This window comes from Fulmarus glacialis, unplaced genomic scaffold (genome assembly GCF_000690835.1).
Source record: "Fulmarus glacialis isolate BGI_N327 unplaced genomic scaffold, ASM69083v1 scaffold26496, whole genome shotgun sequence".
Lineage (NCBI taxonomy): Eukaryota > Metazoa > Chordata > Aves > Procellariiformes > Procellariidae > Fulmarus > Fulmarus glacialis.
The window spans coordinates 31,064-47,146 of NW_009216607.1; the positions used below are offsets into that span (position 1 = coordinate 31,064).

Sequence of the window (16,083 nt, forward strand, 5' to 3'; positions counted from 1 at the left end):
AACCGGTCCTTTGCCAAACCCACCTCCCGTTCTCATATTGTGCGATGCCGGGATGCAGCTACACACCCCTTTCACCCTGGAATGCTTCCAAATTATTCCGCTTGGCAGCTGTAAAAATTGATTTCAGTTTGGAAATGGCTTGTGCTTCTTCAACACTCCACTCCTATTGGGATCATAACTTAGACGGGATCAAGTGCCTTGTTCTCTAAGACGTGGATAACTTTTCTTTTTGGAACTGTTCAGACTCGGATGACTGCGTTGTGTGAGGCAGACACACATGAATTGCAAGCAGGGGTAATTTATTTATTTTTTTAATTTATTTTTACTTTTTGGCTCGGATGACTTTTTTTTAAATGCACCCTCAGAAAGAGAAACGTGCGTAAACCCATTTGCCTGCAGTGGCTGGATGGCTTGGGGTAACGGTGTATTCTCCTGAGCCTTTTGTCTAACATTTAGTAACTTAGACACTATCCGCATTGATAGTGATCAAGAAGATCTTTCCATCTGATTTTTTTTCGCCAGGCTAGGAGGGATGATCATGCCAACCTGAAAGGTAGGTAAGAACTGGAATTCATAGCGTGTATAACTCTTGTTGCAAGGAGCTAGTATTATTGCAAAACTAGTTTCGGCAGTGTCCAGAGCTATAGTTGTAATGAAAGGAGATGTTGTAATTCTCTTCCCTCTGCATAGCACCTTCCAAAATGCAGAGGTTAATGTTAAGGGGCCAGCTCCCTGCACTGCAGCTGTGAGCCTCTTCTGATCACATTTTCTTCTTTGCTCTTGCTCCTGTGGAGATTTGTGTATTTGTTTGCTTTAGTCAAATTGAAATAAAACCGCCCTCAACCAAAAATACTCGCTTGGGCCATTGTTTTTAGAAGCTGAATTTCTTGTCCCCCTCTGCTGGTAGGAGGTTGTATGACCTAAAGTCCACATTAGCACTGCAAAACCCCAGCAAACGCAACCCCGCCTGTCTTCTGGGGGACGTTGGGCTCAGTTGTAATTTCATGGGAGACGGTGAGGTTCAGCCCTAGTAGTAAGAGTGAATCTGCAATGCTGAGCCCATGGACAGGGTTTTCAAGACCTGTCCTTTCTGGTGTCCTCCTGGTTTTTCCAGTTTGTGGAAACTGGAGCCTCTTCTTGCACTGGAAAGGCTTAGATGAGGAATGGGACTAATGATGTGAGCCTTGTTCCAGGCATTCTCACGCTTAGGAAAAACTTGAGCCTAAGTTTGGAAATTGTTTGCTTGGATCTTTTCTTAGAGAAAATGTCTTATAAGAGCTCTGTATGATGTTTCTGTCTCCTGTGCATGGCATCTGTGCATAGACACTCCTCAGACAGCTTTTGGGAATTAACCTAAAAACTTCTAAAATAATCCCAAGCAGCTTCCCCTCTCTCGTGTCCCAGTCAGCCTTACCGAAGGATTTCAGCTAGTACAAAGTGATGTAAGAGTTTTATGCTTTTTTTAATGTAGTAGCAGTCTTAGAAATTAACATGGAGACTGTGGAATAAACCAGATGCAAGGATTCAGCTCTTATCCCTGGGTAAATTTTCTCATGAGAACGTGGACTCAGAAATCATGATTTTTTTTGTAGAAGGAATCTTTCTTGAACATTAAAGTAGGTCAAAATGACCACTGGACAAAGGGCTGACACCTGTGAAGTTTTCCAGTTCTTTTTCCACAGCTTGTTCTAGCTAAGGAAGCAGATATTTCCTTGCCAGACCAGTACAATTTCTTGTTGTTTTCTGATAGAGGCTGAGCAAATACATTTGGTGCCTGGGGTGCTGCATTTTCAAGTTTGGAAGATTACACTGCTTTTTGAGATCTTTTACTTCATGACCTTTCCTTTCCCATCCCCTTACTCCATTCTCTGCTACCTGCAGAACAAAATGAGAGGCTATCTATAGCCAACCCTGCCATCGGGTTGCGAGTCGTGATCTATAAAGGAGAATTGCTTCATATCTTCCTTATAACTCCACAAAATGCCTCAGTATTTTGTCTGAGGAGAGCACTCACATGCTTTAAACCTTGCTAAGTCACTGGAACTTGGTTACTTCCTAGAATGTTTTAATTAATGTGTCTTAATTGAGCAAACTGCAAGCCTCCCCTTGGCTTGGCAGAGCAGGGAAACTGTCCATGTTATAAACTGGAGAGCAGAAGTGGGGAGCGACCATGCCTTTCTGCAAAGCCAGGGATGGAAGCAGTCCTGACCTCTAACTTCTCTCTGAAAGGAGCCCCTTCCCGATCCCTTCCAGCCTCTCAGACTCCTAGCCACCCCACACCTCCTGCATCCCCTTCTCTCTGCTCCCTAATGCTACAATTTCTTTGCTCTTTTTCAGATTAAAACGGAAGACCTCAGCGACTCCTTGCAACCTACAATCCCCTCTAGGTCAGGTCACCTTGTGCAGGGATCATCAATGATGCCCGGAAGCCAAATCGCAGGGGTAAGTGGCTTCGCTGGGATCCAGAAGTCTGAAATGGCACTGGTTAGTAAACTTCTGGAGAAGAGGCTGGTTTTGAGACACTTGCCAAATTCCGTACGCCTTTTGACCGTGGCAAAAGGAGACTTGAGGGTATGATGGACACTAAATTGGAAAAGCGAATCTGTGTTGGCAAAAATCAGCTTTCTCCTCAGCCTCTTTCTTTTCTACAGAAAGTTTTACATGGGTTCAAAGGTAGACTGGACGCGTACTTGGACGAGATTTCCTTCGAGGGTTTACTAAGTAGGCAAACCACACTATGCTCAGGAAACCCCTTGAATTGAAAATGATTGGAGACTGAGACAACACCAAGAGGAAGTGTTAGATATGCTTGCCCTGGTCTTCCTCTTTCATGAACGTCTGGTTAATGCCATTGTTGGAGGTAGGATTCTAGGCTAGACTAACTATTGATCTTAACCAGTATAGCCATCCTTGAATATGTTGCCTCAAATTGATTTACACCAGAAAACAAATTAATTCCTTGAGGGATTTTTTTTTTTTTCCTAAGATAAAAAATTGGAGTTTAGCACTTAACTCTTGTTAAATTCTGGTGGGAGTTAGATGCCAGAAGGCCACATAGCTGCTCGGTATTCTCTTCCCTCATTCTTTTGCGAGGTATTCAGATCCCTTACACAATTCAGGGACTGTTCAATTTCCCCAAAGCTTCAAAACAGTTCTTGAGAAGCTCAAAGAGCTCACCTTATTGAGTAATGAGTTCCTTTAAAAAGGTACCTCTAAAGAGAGTTGGTCTCTTTAATGGAGCTTTTTTTTTTTGGTGTCTATCCCAAACAAATGCAAACTCTTATCCCCTAATCCCAACAAAGGACCTGAGGCTGGGACTCCAGCAATGCGAAAGAGCGCTAGGATGTAATCCTCATCTCTCAGTACCTATTGCCTGTTCTGCTCAGTGCACGGTGGGGAATTCCTGGCAGCTACGTGGCAAAGAACAGGAAACATTTTCGGATCTGGTCACTGTGTCCATTGCAATGCATTTGCTGTTGGTGCAGAGAATCAGGCACTGTTGGGCATTGCTTCTTCCCCATCTCAGCACACAGATGGCTGGGAAATAAGCCTTCTGTGGAAAATAGGCTCTCAGTGGTCATGAGATGGGACAGTCTGCTGCACTTTCCTGTGTAATTTTAGGGAGTTCGGTCTCTGAAAATACATTATCTGGAAGAAACTGAAATCCAGGAGGTTTCACTGTTACTTCTAACAACCAGGTTTTGATTGCCAGTGCCTCAAAAATGTCATTTTTCAAGAATTGACTTTTTCAGATAAAAGTAGACAATTCTCCATGTGGATGTCTGTGTGTGCATGGAATTCTTCTTATACAGCTGAAAACTTCAGATCCTGGAGTACCTCTGGATCTGTAGCTCTCCAGTGCAAGAATTGCACAAATCCAGTTAAATGAAAGGTTTGAATGGGGTCAAGGACAGTATAAAAGAGCAGGGAAGCTTTATAGGAGAGGTGATGCTGTGTAAAGAGCAGACATCTCTGAGTTTTGTTGTTCCCTTTGCTTTCTCCCATAGGATATGAGCTCTCTTCACACCCTGCAGCAGCTTGTATTGCTTCCTGGTCATATGCAGTCAGTTCCCCAGTTTCTTCTGTCTCAGTCTCAGGCTGGGCAACAAGGTAAGAGCAATAAAAGCTGAAAGGGGCATTGTTATAAGTCGATACATATCTCGGAAAAACCTCCCTTCTCATGACTGTTGCTCTTAATCTGGTCTGTTACGTTTGCATGATGGTGTCTGTTCCCCTGCTGTGTGACCAGATGCATTTTCCCCTGCTATTCCCCCTGTGCTGGTTCCCACACCTGGGATGATCCCGTACGCGTGTAGTTGCTCCAGGAGGGGTCCAGTTCTGGAGATGCTGCCGGCACCTGTGGCTTGTGTGCGCCAAGAGTGCCACCTTGGGGCCAGTCTTTGCAGGCTTGGTAGGGATCCCACCTCTGAAATTCAGGACAGCATCGGGTTGGCTTTCAGCAAAACAGCGAGGAGCCTGCTCCTCGGGGAGCAGTTGCAGCCTGCCTGGGCTCCCAGCTTCGCTGGGTTAGCACTTCATTTCTTGCAGAAAACTGATGAGAGGCTGAGTTGATCTCTCTAAGTACTTTAGAGGGAAAGCAAATCCAGGGAAGGAGCTGAGCTGCTCTGGTGGAAGGACGATGCTGGCACTAGAACAAACAGGTCTAACCTAGCCAGGAGCAACCCGCGGATGAGAGCTGAGAGGTTTGGAGTTGCCAATGGTTGTTCCTAAATCTTGCTCCAAGCCATGGGGCAGGAGAGGACAGGAGGTCTAACTACTTCTGAAATGGAGTGTAATCAGCTTCATGAAAGGGATGAAAGGATTGAGGACTGAACTCAGTGCTTAAGAAAGTCCCTGTGTTTCTATTTTTACCGCCGATATTTTTTATGGCATTTCTCCAACAACAGGGATACAGGTATGCCATTGATGAAATTTTATGCTGCTCGTGGACAGACTTTGATAGTTTTTAATCCATAACCTGACAGATGCAAAGGGACTTGGATCCTTTACTCACATTCTTGATTTATTCCAGCACAGAGGTCCCTCTGTATGAAACAAAATTCAGAATTAAAACCTTAAAATTTCTGGAGCCTGAATTCACTGGTACATATGCTCCAAAAGAAAACCTATATTGTAAGCAAGTGGGAAACCTATTTCTCATTGACAGTACATAAACTCTTTTCTCTGCCAAATGATGCTAAGTGTTGTATAAAGAAACTACTAGATGTATATTTAACAATAATCTAGAATTTAGTTTGTTTGAAATGGGCAAGGTCAGGATAATCTATTGCTTACTGTCTGCTTTTATTCATGTATAATAGGAAACACATTATACTGGAAAAGAAAACTTGCTTCCTTTTTATAGAGTTAGCGTTTCTTCTGTTATGTGACTTCCTTTGGCAGCTATAACCCTTCCAACAGATGGCCACTTGTTTGGCCATTACCCCTTTTGGTTCCAGACTTGATAAAGACTGGATATTCTGGCCAGCAGCCGGCTTTTCGTGCAAGAATGCTTCCATTTGAATAGATGATTGCCAAGTTTTAATGACTCTTTGCCGTGTGCATGCACAGCCACTGGGGAGTGAAAGTGAAGGCACAGACTGGTTGTGTGGAATTAGTTGTTTGGTACAGATAGAGGTGGAGCGTTCTTCATACCGAAGACATGCATGAAATATTCCTGGAGTTGTCCCTCGAGCCATCATGGGAACACCCTCAACATTCCCTGAGTTCTGACTGATGGGGACATCCGTTCACAGATTTAATGGTCAAAGGGACTTGGCTGTGGGCTCAACCTTTCCAAGAGGACACACATTTTGGTTTGGTTTTAGTGTTTCAAAGCTGTTTTTAAGCCAGATAAGTTCCCAGATCTGATACGTTATGCCCTGATGTGATTCATTGTGCAGCCCTTCAAACGGCTAATGCTGGCACACTTGAATAAGGGGGTGAGAGCTCTGTGCTATAAAGGTGGAAACAAGCAGCCAGGTAGATGCTGGGAATACTGTCAGCCAAAATATTGCTGCTGAAGTCTTCATCTTACGAAAACACAGCCTCTGTCTCATCAGCTGTCAAACTGGTGATTCCTGAATCCAGTCCGTAATTTTCATTTGAGCTAGAGCTTAGCTTTTGCAAAGGTGTTCAATCATGATTTTAAAGACTCCAAATGACAGAGCATCCGCCATGTCCCTAGGCAAGCCATTCCGGTGATTAATTACCTTCACTGTTAAAAATGTGCACCTCATTACCAGCCTGCATTTGAAATTCAAAGTTGTTCCAGCATTAGAGAAGGCTTATTGAAACACCAATCTAAATAAATAAATGGCATCCTGTACATTCAGATCTAAATTAAAAAAGGAAAGACAGAAAGAGAGAGAGGGGGGAGTGATTGATTCTGGAGATGATCTTTTTTCCTTTTTTTAGCAGAAGTCCATAAATTTCTATATTTTTCCCTATAATTGTCAGTTACAATCAATAGAATATATTGACTGTTTCAAGAAAGGTTATAAATCCTCCCTAAATTCTATAGGCTTCACTCACAATAGACTTGAAGAACTTAACTAAATTTCTAGGGAACTACACTACCTCGGTCGCTACTTAATCCTTTAGGACGTTCCCTGTAAAAGATATAGGCTTGTACTTGGCAGTTTGTCAACTAAACAATTACGCAGTCTCCATAAATACTGGTTTTTGTTAGTTTTATAGATTTCCCTTCTTTTGTCCTTTCATCATTTTGTGTCAGTTTATATTTTCCAAAAGAAATTCAATTTATTTGAAATACAGTAAGGTAGAAAAGAAAGGGTCAGATGGCTTCAAAATGACACTTCAAAATGAAACGTATAGTAGAAAGCAGAATGGGTAGGCTCATGAGATTAACTGCAGGGTCAGGATTTTTTTAACAAGATCAAGTGGCTGAAAGTTGGAGTCAGAAAAGCTTCTATTGGAAATAAGATGCACATTTTTTTAACAGCTACAATGATTAAGCACTGGGAGAGATCACCACTAAGGATGTAGTAAATTCTCTGCTGCTTGGCATCTAAAATCAAAGTTAGATGTCTACGTAAAACGTCTATGCCCTAGCTGAGGTTAACAAGCTCCACGCAGGGATCGATGGGTGAGATATTTTACCTATATCATTATTGTAATAATCCCTTTCAGGCTAAAAAGCCAGCAAAGAATCTTTCCTTTCTCATATTCCAACTTGGAGCCATCCACATTTGTAATGGCTGAAATTCTCAAATTTTGAACAAGAGCTAGCTGACATTTTCCGTTCAGAGCTTCATGAGCCTTTCCTGTACAGTGATGTTCAGCTGCCTAGGTGCTGATGAAGGAGCTGGTCTGATCAGATGCATCTCTCTTTCAGCCAAACCTCCTCTCCTTCCCCCAGCAACAGGGCAGCCTTCTCCTCTCCCAACCGGGACCCAGCCTGGCATCACAGGTAACTTGTCTCAACGTTCAGTCCAACATACAGTCCCACCCTGAGAAGCACCCATCTATAAAAAGTGCTGCTTCATTAAGGACAAATGGCAGAGAAAATTGTGTGCTTTTCTATTGTTGTGACTCTGTGCATCTTCTTTGTTGTTTTAACAGGCTGTGGGCCGTTCTGGACTCCCTGGCTCATCGGTTGAACCCCACCTGGACGTACCCCAGCATTTGCAAGTGGCGAAGCACCTAACTCCATCAGGAGCATCTGAGGAACCCAGTGACCTGGAGGAGCTGGAAAAGTTTGCTAAGACTTTCAAACAAAGGCGAATCAAATTGGGGTTCACGCAGGTGAGCGGACCCATCAATGGGAAGGGTGGTGTCGCTTCTGATGTGGACATGTTGGGCTGGGGGAATTTGTGGTAGAGAAGTGGATGGAGGAAGGCTGGATTAGATACAGTTTGGCTTTCTTTGGAGCATCCCCTTCCAAACACATGAAGAGACAAACCCTTCCTAATACTTGATTACTATGACCTCATTATCTGTACCTTCTTTCAATATACAAAGGCTCAGAGGTGTGGGGCAGACTCCCATGGGAAGAGAAGTCACTTTCTCTGGAAGGCAGGTCATGGAAACTAGGCTGTACTTATCCTGGAAGCAGCCTGCGAGGTGATCTGACAGCAGGAAGCTGTGAGGGTTTTTTCTGAGTTCATGTTGTGATTCGGATCTTCTCTGGCAGGGTGATGTTGGACTTGCCATGGGGAAACTCTATGGCAATGATTTCAGCCAGACCACCATTTCCCGCTTCGAGGCTCTCAACCTGAGCTTTAAGAATATGTGCAAGCTCAAACCTCTGCTGGAGAAGTGGCTGAGTGATGCAGGTAGGTGACATTACATGCAGAAACGCCACCAGTCTTGGCCAGGACGGGAGGATCCATCCAGGAACCTCCAATAAAAGCCAGGAAAATCGGAGCTGGAGCTGAGACCTCTCAGATCTGTGGCTGGGCTGGTAACAGACTGCTTTCCTCTGTGGATCACACAGCGGGTTGCATAGCAGGCTAGATATCAAACCACATCTGTCCTTTCTCTCTGGCAATATGGGATTCATATTGCAATTTGGTGTATGGGGCAGTGCCTTCCTGCATTGTCTCTTGCTCTGTTGCCTGGCCTGGGGCAAATCGCTAGGCTAGTCCATTCAGTCCCTCCTTGTGTAAACTGGAAAGAGTAGGAAGGGACTCTTTCTGAAGTGCTCAGAGAACAGCCCATGAGCAGTAATTAGAAAAGGAAGGGGAATCCCCAGTAGCAGCAGTATTGGGCTGGTGTCCTCTGCTGGCTGCAAGCCACTGTAGGAGTGGCATTAGTCTCATGTGCTTCACGCAGCCCTTCAGGAGTTGCATGTTTGACCAATTTATGTCAGGAGGTGTCTCAGCTACATGAGGCCTGATCCCAGTGGTGTAAGTCAACATCTTTAACTGTGTGAAATTGGAAACCGTGTGGTCCCCATCCGAGCAGGGTGGAAAACAAGCTAGAAAAAGGAAAAACAGTGTGTTGATTAAAATTTTAGCACTCATATTTCTTTCCTGATTTGGACAAGATCATTGATGGATTTGGGACTGTTGGAGCAATTTTAATCACCATCAGAGGAAGGATCCACAACATAGGAACATTTTACTTATTTTAGGAGATGCCACCAGAAAGGATCTAGGAATGAAAATAACTCATTATCTTCCTGAATATCTCTCTTCTCCTCCCTCTTTCCCCAGAATCTGCTCCTTTAGATTCTTCCATGAGCACTCCCAATTCCTACCCCTCAGTGAATGAGATGTTTGGACGGAAAAGAAAGAAGCGAACCAGCATTGAGACCAACATTCGCTCCACGCTGGAGAAAAGATTTCAAGATGTGAGGGGAAAATCTTTTAATGTGTTGTGAACTCTCTCTGAATTTGGCATTTGCTAGGTCATAGTAGCACTGAATCCTCAAAAAAAGAAATCTCTTTTTTTTTGTTTGTTTTGATAGCAGGTTAGAAAGTGGTTGAAGGGGTTAACAGGGAAAGCATCAAAACCAAAGAAATCAGACCTAATTATTTCCTTGGTAAATGTTGTTTTAAAGGAATTACAATTTCATCACAGCACCTCCCCATTATCTTCCTGAGCAGTGTCCTAGCCAGAGCTGACCTCCTGCACCCACCTCTTCTCTTTGCGAGTTGCGGGCAGGTGTCACAGGAACTGTGTGGCCACGGTGCAGCACGGAAACAGATGCCCCGTTAAGCAGGTCTTGTGAGACCACAGAACTAGTTGCTCCAGATATTGCTGCTGAATCATTTCAGAAGTGGAACCTTTTACTTTTTAAGCATCAAGATTTTCAAGAAAAATCACTACAGAGAACAAACAGAGCTTTAAATCAGTAGGACTCACTTGTCCGTTGAAAATTTTTCATCAAAACTGGTTTTGACCAGCCCTCATTTTTTGTTGGTTTCTCCCTCATATCTGATCATATCAAAATCTCTCCTACAACTGTTAATGAGAACAGAAGACAATCATTGTCAGGTCATTATGGGCACCTCATTTTTAGCCAGTATAAGGCATTCTTTGTAATGGGAAAACTGTCTTGGCATCTCTGTGCTAGGTATTTTTGACCCTCAAGTCTCCAACTCAGATCAAAACCCATAGAGCTAAATGCTGTCAAATGCACCAGAAAAGAAGTGGCTCAGAATAAAGGATAGGTACTATTATTTCCCTTTATAAATAAGGGATTCAGGAAGAAAGAGAAGAAATGGCTCTTCTGAGATGGTGCAGGTAGGTGTAGAAACAGCACTCAGAGCTTGTGTGTCCTGTGTAGTGATAAGACGACCACCAGTCATTAGCTTCCCCCCAAGCAATGATTCAGGGTGCTGTTAAGATCAAAGAGCATGGTGCTTTGCAATAACAGGGCCAGGTACTGTGACTCATCCCCCACCGCTTCCATGAGACTTGATGTTGAATCAGAGGCACTTTCTGGTTCACAGAACATAATCTCTCACCCAAATATTTACCCTTTGTCTTAGAAGCAAATTTTCTCCCCTCCCCAGTTTACAGCCAACCCCACCCTTGTCCTCTGCCTCCCCAGCAACAGAAGCATACATTGATGCTGTAAGTCACAGCTCTTCGGGGCTTTCTTTAACCTCCTGCCCTTTCTCAGCAGAACCCCAAGCCCAGTTCAGAGGAGATATCCTTGATAGCAGAGCAGCTTTCCATGGAAAAGGAGGTGGTTCGGGTCTGGTTCTGCAACCGGCGCCAGAAGGAAAAACGGATCAGCTGCCCGATGCCATCCCCCATCAAATCACCTATCTACAATTCCAGACTGGTGAGAGACTTTGGATTAAGGAGTTCTACATGCCATCCCAGACAAGAAGGGAAAAGTGTGGGGGGATGCAGCAGGGTTTACTGGAAAAGGAAACGGGACAGGACATTTCCTTGTACACACAAGTCCCTGAGTTGCGGGCAAGCCCACTCCACAGTCCAGTGAGGGATTACACCTGCAGGAGTGTGCAGAGAGGCAGCTGGGCTAGCCACGATTGGGAATATACTCAACTTCCCAGCGTGAATGGAATCTCATGCCCACACTTACAGAACATTTATTTTTATTCTATTAATGAAAACAATAGAAAGAAAATACAAGTTTCCTAGAAGGTACAGGTCAGTTTAATTGTAGGATAATTTATCCAAATAGGGGTGTTATCCCAAAACTTTTCACCCTGAGATTGGTAAATAAAAACTTTCCAAAGTTAACAGAGGAGGAATCAGCATTCCATGGAATGAGAATTACATCCAGTCATGTCAATTTAGTTGTTAATTCTGAAATCTAATGGTAACCATTTACATATCAGTTTGTTGTTTTACCTCTGTGCAGAAATGCAGAATACACTTCAGTAGTGCTAATTGTCCTTCTCTCATGTTGTACATTCACATTTTGGGAAGCATATTTTCATTGCCAGGAAGGTTGAAAGCATGTCCTTGTAATCTACTGTCGGTGGCTAGTGTGGATAACAAGCTACTATTGCATTTCTGATAGTTAATAGTTCCTTAGTTGCTTCCACATATAAAAGTGGCAGGAACCTCCCTACAGTGTTATTAGTGCTGGAGCACACGTGAGTAGTGGGCGGGAGAGTACATATTCACAAGCAATATTGAAATCTTCTGGGTTTTGGAATTATCTATCAGAAGGCAGGAAAACATCACAAGAAGTTTGGTCACTTGTTGCACAACATATTTGGTCTACAGTCACAAACACAAAATGCTGCTTGCAAGCCATGAATTTTTAAAGCAGTAGCTTTGGTGAATAGTTTTCCTGTGAATGCATTGTACAAAGTATACCTTTGCTCATCAGTCATTCTGAACAATGCGTTGCCTGTAGTTGAAGTATCACGGTTGAACAACAAATGCCCCAGGCTTGCTTTGATTGCAGCCACCAAATTACTGTCACCTGAGAGTTCTCACCTATCAAGAACTCCCTAAAGGAAAAGGGATTATTTGTGCCCAAGACCAGAGTGAGCTGGGAAGTTTCAGCCTAGGAACATCCAGTCTGAAGCATCCAAAGGGCAGTGCCTCCTACCAACTGGATCTCGGGACTTCCAGAAAGTTTGGCTAGTGTTTGATAATTTCAGGCTTTTCCATAGCTGATCCATAAATTTAGACCTATGTAGAGAGTGTCAGGCACATGTAATACTCATTCCGGTTTCTTCCCATGGCCCTGGATATGGGAATGGTGCTTCTACCCTAGAGTATGAATAGAAATTTCTGTAGATAAGAAGTCTGCCTGGGAGCCAGCAGACTCTAAAGGAAATGTGAAAGGAGTGGCATTTTGTAATCTATACCCTCATAGTGCCAACTGCTTACTGTTTGCTTCTGTTTCTCTCTAGGTCTCTACCTCAGGGTCCTTGGGGCCCCTCTCCGTCAATCCGGTGCATAGCACCATGCCTGGGACTGGTAAGCCTTGAAACCTGCCTCACTCGCCATTCCTTCCCTCCTTCCTCTGCTCTTGCTCTCTGACTCCTTGGTTTCTAGGTCACGTTTGCAGGCCACTCTTATTAAGACCCTTGGGTTTGGCCAGCGAAAGTATCCCCACATAACTAGTGTATGAGGGATAAGAACAGCAGTCTTTCTCTTGGCTGGAACAAAGACATGGAAAGCTTCCTCGGCATGGTAACTTTCCCAGGACAATCCTAGGCAAATTTTACTGGGGTGTTTAGGTTTGGGAGCCAGGCACACCTAGAAGCCCAACAAGAGGAGTGCTTGGGGGTAGGTTACTGCTTTTCTTCAGCAGAACACTGTCAGATCTCCTTCAAGAAGTGTGATTCACACAAATAGAAACCAAGCGCCAGAGAGAGCTGTCCTGGAGACCCTCACCTTCTCTGTGGCTGGGGCACAGGTTCTGCCTTGCTGCTGCAGGGCAGACAGTGAATCAGATAACAACAGGATGGGTACGAGATATAGTGGAAGTGTCTGGGCTTGGGCTGTCCTTGGCAGAAAAAGGAGATCCCAGCCTTATTCTGCTTTCTCTGCTACACAGTAACATCATCGTGTTCCCCAGGGAACTCCAGCAGGCCCTCGTCCCCTGGAAGTGCACTCCATGCCAGCAGCCCCGGCACAGCCCAGAGCAACTCCAAAGCTGCAATGAACTCATCCGGTTTCAACTCTTCAGGGTAAGGCAGCGGGGGCCCACAGCTTGCTCCTTGGCAAGGTCATCGGAGGGCTTGGGAGAAAAGCAATGGGACCTTAGAAAAGAATGTGCAAGCCCTTAGAGACTCCAGCAATGTGGAGCTACATGGTGGCACGTTCTTATGTGAAGCTTCACATCTATCCTGAAGCTTCTTGGGATATGGCTATTTTTCTGCTTGAAGACAAATAGTAAATCAAGTTTTGCCTGAAAAACTGTGCTGGTTAAAAAAAGGAAAAAAAAAAAAAACCACCACACAACCAAAAACCTGAATAGAAACACTGGCCATAAGGACTGTCCTAAACGAACTCCTTGTGTGGAGGAAGGCTTATTTTGCTGTTTCTGCTTGGATAACCCCCTCCACAGCCAGTTTTCTCCCCTGCAGTGTCACCCAGAGAGCTCTGCTGCAGAGTAGCTACCCCACAGTGGCAGATGAAACAAGAACAAAGATTTTCCTCTGTGCTGCCTTTAGATGCTACAAAGCATTAAGCCACACTTATGGGCTCAGAGCCCTTCTGGTTATTTCACTGAACATGCCTCTGCCACAGCGTGTGCTGCTCAGGCCTCTCTGCACTTGTAGTTTCTGCTACATCGCATCAAGGATGCTGTGTTAGTAGGAAGGCAACAGAGAGCAGAGGGCGTTACCCATAGCTGCTGGGCTTTCTGAGTCATGGATCTCATCCTGTGCTGTGAATCAGACCTCCTCTTACATGGAAGAAGTCCAACAGCCAGGTAGTATGTGAAATCACGAGCACAATGGAAGGCCTTGCTTAGAAAGACAGGGGTTTTGCTATGAGCTTCCTATAGGAGCAAAGGATCATTTGCTGGCTGCCAAGTCGAAGTAAGGTTACAAACGGAGTAATAATGATTTTCATTTGAAGGGGAAACTGTTAACAACATGGCAATTGTAGCTCTTATTCCCTGTGTTGCAAACAGATCTTGGTACCGATGGAATCAACCTACCTACCTCCACTGAGATGACTCCTCCATCATGTGTAAAAGGAGCTCTGACTTCTAGCTATGGACCAACTTCTCTAGGAACAATGCTTGGGGCAACATCTGGCGTTCCAGTGCCTTCAAAATGCTGCCAAATGAAGGTCTTGTTTAAGGGAACCCATAGCAGCAGAACTCTCCAGGGACTCAAACTGCAGCTGACCTTCCCCAAGGATTCTCAACGCCAACAGTGACATTGTAATACTCTTCCAGGCATTCACTTCAAGAATGAGCCCTTGCTTAGCACTATTAGCATGAAACACTGCCCTCTGCTTGCAAATCTCTGCATTCACACTGGATTGCCTGGTAATCTCTAATCTGGAAGGATTTCTATGTCAGGACCCTCTTTTCCCCTCACTCATTTCAGAGCTTCCCGTAAGAAGGGTCTGTCATGCTGTTACTATCACGCACACATACTATAAACCCCCAAACTGAGCCGAGGTTACCCAGTTCATTTCACCAGAGACCTGTGTCTAGATGTGAGCCTTGGTTTTCAATAGACTTCCAAGGTCAATGGCACTGTGCTTTATCCACTGCCAAACTTGCTTTGCTTTGAGCCATTCTGCTCTGTTTCTAAAGGTGCTTTTGTTTCTTTTTTCTTTCTTTTTTTTTTTTTAATTAAGTATTTTAGAGCCTTCTTATTTTTTTCTTTTAAAAAAATTGTTGTCTTTTGCAAAATTTGTGTCCAGGTCTTGTTATTGTTCACAGCTGGCCTCACTGCCCCACTGGAGGACGTCACTGTTTGAAAACCTTGGGTGAACTTCTGACTCCATTGAACACAAAAGCAGTTTGTGTTGATTTGATGGGACAAGGATTAGTCTTGACCTTCCCTTCTTTCTTTTATTCATCCTTTGGGTTTTATCTGATACCAAACGAAAACAACCTCTCTGGAGTAGAGGTGTGCATGTGTTCTGGTCTTTCCTGCATTGTAAGTAATGTAGCTTGCCTGTTCTCTGCAGCATGCTCTTCTGTTCCTGGGAGGACAAGTTGTATTGCTCAGGTGTGAATCTTGAGGTTTGTGTGTACAAGTGTTTCTTAATTTCATGAGATGCCAAAGTGTAGGAAACTTCAACTTTCACAGCATATCACCAGGGAAATTGTTGTTACTTTGCAACTCTCCACTTGAAAAGAGGTAGATATTTAATTTTGTTAAAGTAGACTTGAGTAATACAAATTCCTGGTCAGGTTGTCTATGGGTACAAGTAATTAATTCAGTGGAACTAGAGTAAATGAGTATCTGGTTCACAGATTGTAAATAGACATTTCTGAGTAGTAGTCTTTTTTTCTGATGGCTTTTTTTTTTTTTTTTAGGTAAATGTGAGCTTTTTTTTTTTTTTAAAGTAAAAATTATCTTTTGTCACTTCCGGGGCGGGGGGGTGTGTGTGTGTGTGTGTGGAATATTTGATCAGTTGTTTCTTATCCTACTCATCCAGTCATGTGTGATGAATTACTGCTATAGGAAGTCTGTGGACCTCAAGAGTTTATCAGCTACCTTCACACAAAGTATTGAGCCCTACATGCACATTGTATATAGAACCGCATTTGTTGCTTTGAGTGAGGTTTTGTTATAGAAGCAGATGCTGATAATAATGAGAGAGCACAAGAAAAGATAAGGTAACATTTCTTGAAAAATGGAAAATAAGAAAAATATTTCTTTTTTTAAAATACTAAAATAAGTTTTTTCAAAATGTTCTAACACAAAAAAGGGAGAAACTGTATTTCTGTTTCCTGGATTCCCCACCACCACTCATTCACCTCTAACTGAAACATTTTCATCATATCTGTTTTTCAGTAGAAACATTAAAATTAAATGAAACTTTTTTTTTCCCAACAAAATCTGTTGTGATTTTAAAAACATTTTATGCTGGGAAAGCAAGAAATGTAGATGGGAAGTATTAATCTAACTCTCCTGATTGCTATGGCCCTTCTTTCTGCCCTTAATTAAATTTTCTTACATGCTTGGAGGGTTGATTTCAAGC

General features: G+C 43.5%; 1 protein-coding gene across 1 annotated transcript in view; it reads left to right on the forward strand.

The window, feature by feature from the left end:
- The window catches only part of POU2F3 (POU class 2 homeobox 3), a 42,089-nt gene extending 28,002 nt beyond the window's left edge, over positions 1–14,087 (forward strand). The window contains exons 4-14 of the mRNA XM_009579375.1: positions 2,338–2,442; positions 4,008–4,110; positions 4,908–4,915; positions 7,358–7,432; positions 7,585–7,767; positions 8,156–8,297; positions 9,180–9,316; positions 10,598–10,759; positions 12,315–12,381; positions 12,965–13,097; positions 14,048–14,087. Coding sequence (XP_009577670.1) covers positions 2,338–2,442; positions 4,008–4,110; positions 4,908–4,915; positions 7,358–7,432; positions 7,585–7,767; positions 8,156–8,297; positions 9,180–9,316; positions 10,598–10,759; positions 12,315–12,381; positions 12,965–13,097; positions 14,048–14,087 — 1,155 coding nt within the window. The remainder of the gene's footprint in view (positions 1–2,337; positions 2,443–4,007; positions 4,111–4,907; positions 4,916–7,357; positions 7,433–7,584; positions 7,768–8,155; positions 8,298–9,179; positions 9,317–10,597; positions 10,760–12,314; positions 12,382–12,964; positions 13,098–14,047) is intronic.
- The last annotated feature ends 1,996 nt before the right edge of the window (positions 14,088–16,083 follow it).